This window comes from Glycine soja, chromosome 15 (genome assembly GCF_004193775.1).
Source record: "Glycine soja cultivar W05 chromosome 15, ASM419377v2, whole genome shotgun sequence".
Lineage (NCBI taxonomy): Eukaryota > Viridiplantae > Streptophyta > Magnoliopsida > Fabales > Fabaceae > Glycine > Glycine soja.
Genome location: NC_041016.1, coordinates 36672928 through 36683554, shown reverse-complemented (window position 1 = coordinate 36683554; position 10627 = coordinate 36672928). Strand labels below are relative to the sequence as shown.

Sequence of the window (10627 nt, the reverse complement as noted above, 5' to 3'; positions counted from 1 at the left end):
GCCAACCCAACATAATTTTATCCCTTGCACCCATATTGAGCCGAAAGAATTGTAATGATTTATTCTGAGTAGAACCCTAAGCCAAGAAATTGATATTCCTGACCTTGTGTAGGATTCTAAGAGAGCAATAGGGTTCCAAATGATAATAAGGCCTTAATTTGGGGGATTTTGAACAAATGGGTAAAGTAGCCAAGGAAATAGCACACACTATAACACCTCTAAATAATTGTGAGCCCACTGTTATTATTATTATGCTTATTATCGAAAAAAAGAGAAAAAAAGGAAAAAGAATATATATATATATATATATATATATATAGTAAATAAAAAGGGCAAGAATGAAAAAGAGAGGTGTCAGTGGAAAGTGCTAAAGGCAAAAGGGGCTAAAAGTGGGAAATAGGTCTTGGCAAGAAATCAAATTTTTTGGAATGCATGCTCTCTCATAATCTTATATTTTGAATTTCCAAGAAAAACCATGATTCTTTGTTAGCCAGGCCCCATTACAAGCCATAAAAGTCCTTAGTGATCCACCGAAGGTAATTAAGGCTAACCTTAACCGAGATGAAGTACAAAACTCTTGAGTTTTATTTATAGGTTGTTAAAATTGCAAACACTTGACTAGACACTTGTGAGCAGAGAGAAACACCAGCTTTGTAAGGAAGTAAGGCAAGCCGGACCTGTTGGAATTCCAGATAATTGACCTGTTTCTGCTCTTGTGTTTATGCTTTTATTTTAAGATCATGACAGATGCAAAGAGACCAGTCAAAGGATCAAGGAATTGAAGTCATGGAGAGTGTTGGAATGCTTGGAACTTACTTGAGAAATTTTTTGCTTAAGAATGGAATAATTTTATTTACTTGGGGACAAGCAAAGTTTAATTTGGGGGATTTTGATAACTGCTAAATAATTGTATTTTGATAGTAGAAAATTAGTCAAATATTGGCCTGAAATTAATTATTTAGCAGTTATTTGTGATTAAAAGTTAGAAAATTAATTAAATTGATTTTTTGGGTGCAGATATAAAAATTGGAGGTGTAACAAGCAAAAAGGGCAGAAAAATTGAAGAAAAGAAGAAAATTTGAAGAAGGCCCAACCCAATACGCACGCTCAGCGCGCGTCATGGACTAAGCGGGCCAGGAAGTACACGCGCTAAACGCAGGGTGTCGCGCTAAGCGCGCCTACGAAGGCCCAAAGCCCACTTCAGTAGCTATAAATAGAGAGCCAGTCCAAGGGACAGGACACACCACCACAGAACCCCCTCTCCTAAGGGTTTCATTTACTCCCTTTCTTTCTTTCACCCCTCCTCTCATTGTAAATCCCTCATGACCATGAGTGGCTAATCCCCTAGCTAGGGCCTGACATGCCTAAAAAGCCAATGATGTATGGAGAATTTCAAGAGTTATCAATAAAAAGAGGAATTTCCTCCAGGTTCTTTATTTACCATTTTTTCTTTTTACATCTTGTATCTCTGAACTTGCTTTCTGTTAGGGTTTAGTCGACTCGTGAGAGGGTAAAGCCTAATTAGGGGTAAGGAATGAATACTTGAATCTGTTTTAAGGGTTAGGCCACTCGGGAGAGGGTAACGCTTAAGAGAACACTAAAAGGAGGAAATTATCGGGTTATCTTTTGGAGGGTTTTTCCTTCCAGTTTCTTTTATCTGCTTTTCTTTCTTGCTTATCCTGCATCTCAGACTTTGTTTTCTGTTAGTCTTTAGGCCACTCGAGAGAGGGTAACGCTTAATAGAACAATAAAAGAAAGAAATTATTGGGTTAGCATGACTTAATGCCCCAATGCCCATGCTTTAGCAAACATCTAGAATGTAATCCTAATGCATCTTAGTTATTGAGTCTTCGCACAGGGCATTAGGAAGATAGGTAATTAAGGTAGGCTTGTCATCGTGAGGCATCAGGGGCAAGTAGATGGATAGATGTGGGGCAGAATTAGTTCACTGGTATTGATAACAGACAAATCCAGAATCCATATGTCTAGGCTAATTAGACTTGTCAGGTTTTAGCGATTTTAATATATAGATTTTATTCCCTATTTTTATTGTTGGGTTTTTCTTAGAAGTAGTTATTCCTTATTTTACTGTTGGGTTTTAGGAGTAAGTATTTAGATTTAGTAGATTTGGATTTTATTTATTTGAATTTCGTAGAAGTAGTTATCTTTATCGCAATTTAAATATTCTATCTTCTAATTTTATCTTTAAATATCTTATGTTTTATTTACCTTATCTTCTATCTTTCTTTATCTTTTATTTTAAATTCTTATCTCTTACTTGTAAATTGGGTTTGCATTAGTCTAAGTACAAACAAAGTCCCTGTGGATTCAACACTCGGACTTCCGAGCACTTTACTACTTGTGACAATTTGGTACAGTTGCCAACGAGTCAACACAATTTAATATAGATTTCAAAAACAAGATTAATATCAACATCCTAGGTGAAATACCCTTATCAAAATAAGAGGGGCTTAGGGGTGTTTCAGGTTCTACTACAAAGAGACGTCATTTTGAAATACTGATCATGCCAATGTGACTAGGGTTTAGCGAAGGTCTTGAAAACAACATCAACATTGTAAAAAGATAACTTTTACGACGTCTCATTTTCAAGGAATTTTCAAAGGAAGTGTAAAAACCTATTACGGTACCCAAAGCATAAGAGGCACTAAGAGAACCTCAAACTAACTAGGAGAAAGACATAGAATTCAAGATTACCTTAGAGAAACTTCAAAAGAAAGGATTGAGAGCTTGGTCTCCACCGAATCCTTGAGGTGAATTTTGAGGATTTCGCTCCAATTAAAGCGTTCCTCTCAGTACAGTGGTCTGGTGGTCGTGGGTGGTGGAGGAGGAGGGGTTAGGGTTTCTGGGAAGAGGTTTTAGAGAGAGAGAGAGAGAGAGCTCAAAATGTGTAATTTTAGGCTATTGGACATATTTATTATCTATAGATCTCGCTTAACGAGGTCATCTCGCTAAGCCGAAATCTACTTTTGGCGCTAAGTGCGGCCTTTCGTGCTGAGCGAGTTACTTCTTGGGGTTGGAATTATGCTTAGCGCACTTGTCTCGCTAAGCGAGTTTCCCCATCAAGTTAGGAATTATGCTGAGTGCGCGTGTCCCGCTAAGAGAATATTCCTCTCGGGTTGGGAATTGCGCTTAGTGCGCCTGTCTCGCTAAGCAAGTTTCCCTCTCGGGGTTGCGAATTGCTCTAAGCGCGCCTGTCTCGCTAAGCAAATTTCCCTTTCAGGTTAGGAATTGCGCTTAGCGCACCTGTCTCACTAAGTGAGCTGTCCAAAAAATATTATTGTGGGAATCCCAACGGTCAAAAAATGCAGACGTGCGTTATGAACCTAGAGTCTAAATTCGAAGGCGATCTAACAATTAATGAACACGAGATCACGCTTTTTACCAAAACATGTTTGGACAAGACTTTAAATCTCATAATTTCAACCTAGGTCAATAAAACTCCATATAACTCAACATCCACATCAAGCAAATCACACATGGCTAACTCACACAATACCTCGACTCATCTAAATCAATCAAATAATCAAATAACACGAGAAATACATTAAACTTCAATTTTTAGTTAGTGAAATTTTCAGGGTGTTACAAAGAGTCTTTTACTCTTAAGAGCACTAAAGCTTCAAAATCCAAATATCTAATCCAAGGTAAATGTTTCATAAGTGGGATTCCCTTGCTTGTACTATTCGATTCCGGTGCAACCCATTTGTTTATATCTTGCTTATGTGTGGAGAAACTTAAACTTTTTGTGTTTTCTTTGAATGATGATCTCATGGTAGAGACTCCGATTAATGGTTTTATTTTAACTTTTGATGTGTGTTTGAATTGTCCTATAGAGATTTCTGATAGAAAATTCTTGATTGATCTGATTTGTTTACCTCTAAGCCAAATTGATGTTATTTTGGGTATGGATTAGTTATCTTCCAACCATGTCTCATTAAACAGTTTTGATAAAACTATGGTGTTTAGTGATTCTGAAGTGTGTAAGGATAGGATGTTTATCTTTGTCATCCAAGTTGTGACATCTTTGAAAGAAGATGCTCAAGTGTACATGATCTTGTTTAACCTAGAAGTAGAGACCAAGGTTTCTATAGGTGACTCCCCGTTGTCAGAGAGTTTCCTAAAGTGTTTCCTGAGGATATATCTGGTTTACCACCTGAGAGAGAGATAGATTTTTCCATTGATCTGGTACCTAGTGCTAGACCCATATCCCTAGCTCTTTATAGGATGTCTCCTATAGAGTTAGTCAAGCTTAAGAAACAGTTAGAGGAATTGTTGGATAAGCAGTTTGTGAGACCCAACATGTCTTTATGGGGAGCGCCAGTGTTGTTAGTGAAAAAGAAAGATGGAACCATGAGGTTGTGTGTAGACTACCACATGTTGAATAAGGTGACAATCAAGAACAAGTACCTTTTGCCTAGAATAAATGATCTTATGGACTAGTTGGTAGGAGTATGTGTGTTTAGCAAGATAGACCTTAGGTCAGGTTACCATCAAATCCGAGTGAAGTGTGAGGATATTCTAAAGACTGCCTTTAGGACTCATTATGATCACTACGAGTATCTAGTCATGCCTTTTGATGTGACTATTTCCCTTGGTGTGTTTATGAATTACATGAATAGAGTCTTTCACCCCTATCTTGATAGTTTTATGGTTGTATTCATAGATGATATTTTGGTATACTCCAAAACTAGAGAGGAGCATGAAAAGCACTTAAGGATTGCATTGTAAACCCTTAGGGACCGATAACTTTACACTAAGTTGTCCAAGTGTGTGTTATGGTTAGAGAAAGTTAGTTCCTAAGGCATGTGATATCTCAAGGTGGTATAGGTCCTTTTAAGATAGAAACTATTTTTAAATGGGAGAGTCCTAAGTCTATTTTTGAGATTAGAAGTTTCATGGGTTTAGCGGGATATTATCGGAGATTCATAGAAGGTTTCTCCAAGTTAGCTTTGTCATTGACCAAGCTGACTTGTAAGGGTCAAGCTTTTGTGTGGGATATCTAGTGTGAGCATAGTTTTCAAACCTTTAAGGAAAAGTTGACGACCGCGCCTGTGTTAGTTTTGCCTAAGCTAAGAGAACCCCTTGAGGTGTATTGTGATGCATCAAGAATGGGTTTAGGAGGAGTGTTAATGCAAAATGGACAAGTAGTGGCCTATGCTTCTAGACAACTCAAGACTCATGAGAGGAATTATCCAACCCATGATTTGGTGTTAGCTGCTGTAGATTTTGCTCTTAAGATGTGGAGGCATTATTTGTTCGGCTCTAAGTTTGAAGTGTTTAGAGATCATAAAAGCCTTAAGTATCTGTTTAGTCAAAAAGAGTTGAACATGCATCAAATGATATGGTTATAGTTTCTTAAAGACTATAATTTTGAGCTTAGCTATCATTCTGGCAAAGCCAATGTAGTGGCTGATGGTTTGAGTAGGAAATCCATACATGTATCTACTCTGATGGTTAGGGAGTCAGATCTCCTAGAACAATTTAGGGATCTTATCCATGCGTGTGAGGTTACCCCTAACAATGTAAGACTTAGAGCTTTGAGAATTGCTAGGGGAGATCAGAGAGGGTCAGAAGTCTGATCATTTTCTGAGGACTCAATTAGAAGCCATAACGTTGGGGAGAGATAGTAGTTTCAATGTGGGATTGGATGGAGTCTTGAGACTTGAGCATCCACTTTTGCGCTTAGGAAGATGATCTTAAAGGAAGGACATAGGAGCAACTTGAGCATCCACCCTGGTGCTACCCAGATGTATCAAGATCTCAAGAAAATGGTTTGGTGGCACAACATGCAGAGAGAAGTTAGTGAGTTTGTGTATGCATGTTTAGTCTATCAGAAGGCTAAGATAGAACATCTAAGACCCTTAGGCAAGTTGCAACCCTTAGAGATACCCTAGTGGAAGTGAGACAGTATCTCCATGGATTTCATTGTAGGACTACCTAGAACCCCAGAGGTTTAGATTCTATCTGGGTTAATGTTGACAAATTGACCAAATCTGCTCACTTTATCCCCATCAATATCAAGTTTTCCTCAGAGAAGTTGACCTACTTGTATAGTAGTGAGATTATCAGATTACATGGTGTGCTGTCTAGCATTGTGTCTGATAAAGATCTTAGATTCACCTCTAGGTTTTTGGAGAGTTTTAACAAAGCATTGGGAACCATGGTTAGGCTAAGTTCAGCCTATCACCCTCAAACTGATGGCTAGACTGAACGGACCATTCAGTCACTGGAGGACCTTTTGAGAGCTTATGTATTAAAACAAAAAGGAAATTGGGAGAGCTTTTGTCGTTGATAGAGTTCACCTATAACAATAGTTTTCATTCTACCATTGGCATGGCTCCTTACGAAGTTCTGTATGGTAGAAGGTGTAGGACACCCTTGTGCTGGCTAGAACTTGGAGAGAACCTCACCTTAGGATCTGAAGTGGTACAACAAACCACTAAGAAGGTTAAGTTGATTCAAGAGAGGATGAGAACTGCTCAGAGTAGGCAGAAGAGTTATCAGGATAAGAAGAGGAAAGACCTGGATATCGTGGATGGTGATTATGTATTCTTGAGAGTCAATCCATGGGCTAGGGTTGGTCAAGCTTTGAAATCCCAAAAACTCACACCTCGTTTTATTGGTCCCTTCCAAATTCTCAAAAAAGTCATTTTTGTGGCATACCAAATTGCATTACCCCCGCCCGTCTCTTTCTAACCTCCACAATGTCTTTCATGTGTCTCAACTCCATAAATATATCCATGATCCATCTCATGTGGTTGAATTGGATGACGTTCAAGTGAAGGAGTGTGAATGTATGTATACATGATTTTGATGATGTCAAAAGAAAACCAAACAAGGCTCATTTTGCTTCAAGATTAATACAAGATTGTTTCAACAAACAAAGCCTTGATTCAAGATTTCTTCAAGATCAAGCCTTGCCTCAAAATGAAAAGATTTCAAGTCATCCAAGGCACATGTAATGGATTACCAATACATGTAATCGATTACCAAGGCACATGAAAGTGTGTAATCGATTACACATCATATGTAATCGATTACCAGAGACTCTGAATGTTGGGAATTCAAATTTTAAATGAAGATTCACAACTGTTCAAGAAAAATAACTGTGTAATCGATTACACTAATTCTGTAATCGATTACCAGAGAGGATTTTCAAGGAATATCGCCAACAGTCACATCTTACCATTTGGATTTTGAATGGCCATCTAAGGCCTATATATATGTGTGACTTGGGACGAAATTGCAGAGAGTTTTGCTTGGCCAAAATGTTTTATCCTCTCTCAAAACAAAATGAGAGTGATTCCTAGAGAACTTCATTGCCAAATGCTCTCTCAAGAACTCTTGGACAAACACTTGCAAATCCATTAAGAGTTCATCCATGGATCTTCATTGTAATATTATTCTCTTGAAGAGAGAATTCTTCTTCCATTCTTCTTACTCAATGAAATTGATTAAGGGACCGAGGGTCTCTTGAGTTGTAAGGATTCCTGAACACAAGGGATGGGTTGTCCTTGTGTGGTTCAGAAGTTGTAAATGGATTTTTACAAAGATATTAGAAATCTCAAGTGGGTTGCTTGAGTACTGGACGTAGGCACGGGTTGTGGTCGAACCAGTATAAAACTGTATTAGCATTCTCTCTTCCCTTATCTTATTTAAAGAACACTATTAAATTGATTGCTGCTTCTTCTGCATTCTAAGCCTATCCCTCTTAAGTTATTGAGGCCACAAGGTCCAACAAGAAGAACTTAACATATGAAATATTGCTTTTGAGGATCGAGGATATGCGAACAAAGCACTTAAGAGGAAGAGATTTCGTTGGTCAAGGTGATTTCGGGAGGTACATCAGGAGAGGATGCAACGTGGGAACTAGAGAGTTAGATGCGAGAAGCTTATCCAACCTTGTTTGAATAACGTAAATTGTGGGGACGAAATTTCAAAAAGGGTGGGAGAGTTGTAATGCCCTGGAATTTTGATAACTAAAAATAGATATTTAATGTACTTCTTGTGTTATTTGATTATTTTATTAATTTTGGATTAGTTGAAGTATTGTGTGAATCCTTGTGCGATTGCTTGGTGTGGATGTTAGGTTATGTGGAGTTTGATTGATTTGTGTTGGAATTGTGTGATTTCAAGTTTGACCAAAAATCTGTTTCGGTAAAACCACAATCTCAGACTTGTTAACCGTTGAATCCCCTTCCAATTCGGACTGTAGGTTCATAACCCATGTTTGCACGTTTTGATTGGTGGGATTTACAAAATAACACCTTCCACCGCCCACGAACACGATCATGTTGTTCAACATCATGAGTTTTGCATACTTCACCTTCATCGCTAGGGTAGGGGCAAAGTCGAAGCATCGTATCTCGAAGCATCAGGAATACCTTCACGGTGGTGTTGTTCGTGTTCCGATGGAGTGTATTGAAGGTTATGATGATGCAATGACAAAGTGGGTTCGAGGGGGGGTTTCGAGACAGAGAAGAGAAGTCCTTTTTAAAAATCTCAACATCAATTTTTTGTCTAGGTACTTACAACATCGATTTTTAAAAAATAAATGTTGAAATGGAAATTTTAACATCTTATTTTGTTAAGTATTTATAACATCGATTTTTTTAAAATTAATCTTAAAATCATTCCGTTAACATCGATTTTTCCGGTTTTAGGAAAACGGATGTTAACAATGACATCTTACTTACAAAAATGTGATCGCGCATTTTATAACATGAGTTTTCATCAAAACCAATGTTAGCAAGGTAATGATTTCTTGTACTATATGAGGTTAAAGATCGAGTTATCGGCGCAGCAGGAAGGCTTGGAAGTTTAGGCAACTTAAGGCCGGTACTTCTATTAATATGTATGCTAAACATGTGTTGATGGGCTGGGTACCCCGCCCTTATACCCACTTTAATTTTATATGTTTTATTTCACTGGTAAGAAATCAGTGCTTCAAATTTTGTTTGTCAGGAACGGAGCCTTACTTTTGAGATGCTTCAACGTTAACGTCATACTGCTTTATGTGAAAGCGCGCGTTTTGCGCGGGAATATTTTTTGTTATAAAATTCACACGAGGCGTAAACAATCTAGTTATTATATGGTATACTAGTATACTAATAGATTAAATTGGAGTATTAGGTAACGAAAAGGACCCCAAAGTTTAATAATTAGTAATTAGTTGTCAGGAAGGGAAGTTATGTTCTATATAAGTCGGATATGGTCATAATATTCTTCCCCATCTCTCATCCTTGTTAATTAGTTTGTTCCATTTCTTGCTTCTTAATTTCTTGATCATGTCACTTGCTGGTAAAATCAGCATTGAAATTGGGGTGCATGCAAGCGCTGCAAAGTGGTTCAACCTCTTTGCAACGCAACTCCATCATGTTCAAAACCTTACCGAAAGAGTGCATGAAACCAAGCTACATCATGGTGATGACTGGCATCACAACGAATCGATCAAACACTGGACTTGTACCATAGGTAATTAATCTTCTTACTATATTTATTGGTGTACGAACTTTTTACTATATTAATACACAAACGAAAATTGCTAGCTGTATCAAAAAAGAAAAAAAAAAACGAAAATCGCTAGATTATATTTTTTCCTAATTTCAAATATATTTTTAGAATTTATAATTCTCTTTGTTTAAATTTTGAATTTCTTGCTACAATTTATTTTGGTTAAAGAATATTGTTTCTTGATACATGAACTAAAACCACAAAATAGCAGGACACTGTGGTAAGATTAATTTCGTAATGAGTTTTTAAATTATAGATAATAACATTCAAATATAGGAAAACAATTATTAAAGTATTTTATTGTTTGTATAATTCTGATACAATGTTTTTGTTATTGGTTTTGTTGCTTGTAAAACAACAGATGGTAAGGTTACAACATATCACGAGAGTATTGAATCCGTTGATGAACCTAACAAAACAATCACTTACAAGATCTTCGGTGAAGATATCGATCACCAGTATAAGGTCTTTAAGGTCATCTTTCAAGCAATTCATAAGGATCATGGGGGTGCATTCATCAAATGGACTATTGAATATGAAAGGGTTGGTGAGGAAGTTGATCTTCCATTTGGCTTCATCGAATACCTCAACAAAGGGAGTAGAGATGTTGATGGTCATCTTCTCAAGGCATAGCTCCAAAAGTTATGTAGAAATTAAATAAAAAAAATAAAGAAATAATGGGCTGGGCTTGAGGATAAAGTGCTTATATTTACTATCGGTGTGATGTTTGACGAGAAGGATGCTTATGTGTTGATCCTTTCTTTTGTGTGGAATAAACATGGATATGTCTGTCCGTGATGTCCTTGAAATATGTTAAATTATACCTTAAAGTGCTCAATGTGAAGCGTATAAATGAATATTTATGCTTATTGTACATATATTTTCCTGCTGGGGTTTAATATTGTTTCTGAATTGTTTAAATTAAGTTTGATTTGTCAAAACTTCACTAGGAGTTAACACATTAACGAGAACTTCAAGAATTTAATATACACGAATAATATCCACAGGATGTTTATTATGTGAATATAATAAGTAATTGTTCTTTTATATAAAAGTATATAATAAAAGTATATAATAAGCTATACAATGAATA

General features: G+C 36.9%; 1 protein-coding gene across 1 annotated transcript; it reads left to right on the top strand.

Moving 5' to 3' along the window:
• The first annotated feature begins 9240 nt into the window (after positions 1-9240).
• Positions 9241-10412, top strand: LOC114386976 (MLP-like protein 34). Its single transcript, XM_028347062.1, has 2 exons — positions 9241-9495; positions 9896-10412. The coding sequence occupies exons 1-2, from the start codon at positions 9309-9311 to the stop codon at positions 10165-10167; spliced, it is 459 nt and encodes a 152-aa protein (XP_028202863.1). The 5' UTR covers positions 9241-9308; the 3' UTR covers positions 10168-10412.
• The last annotated feature ends 215 nt before the right edge of the window (positions 10413-10627 follow it).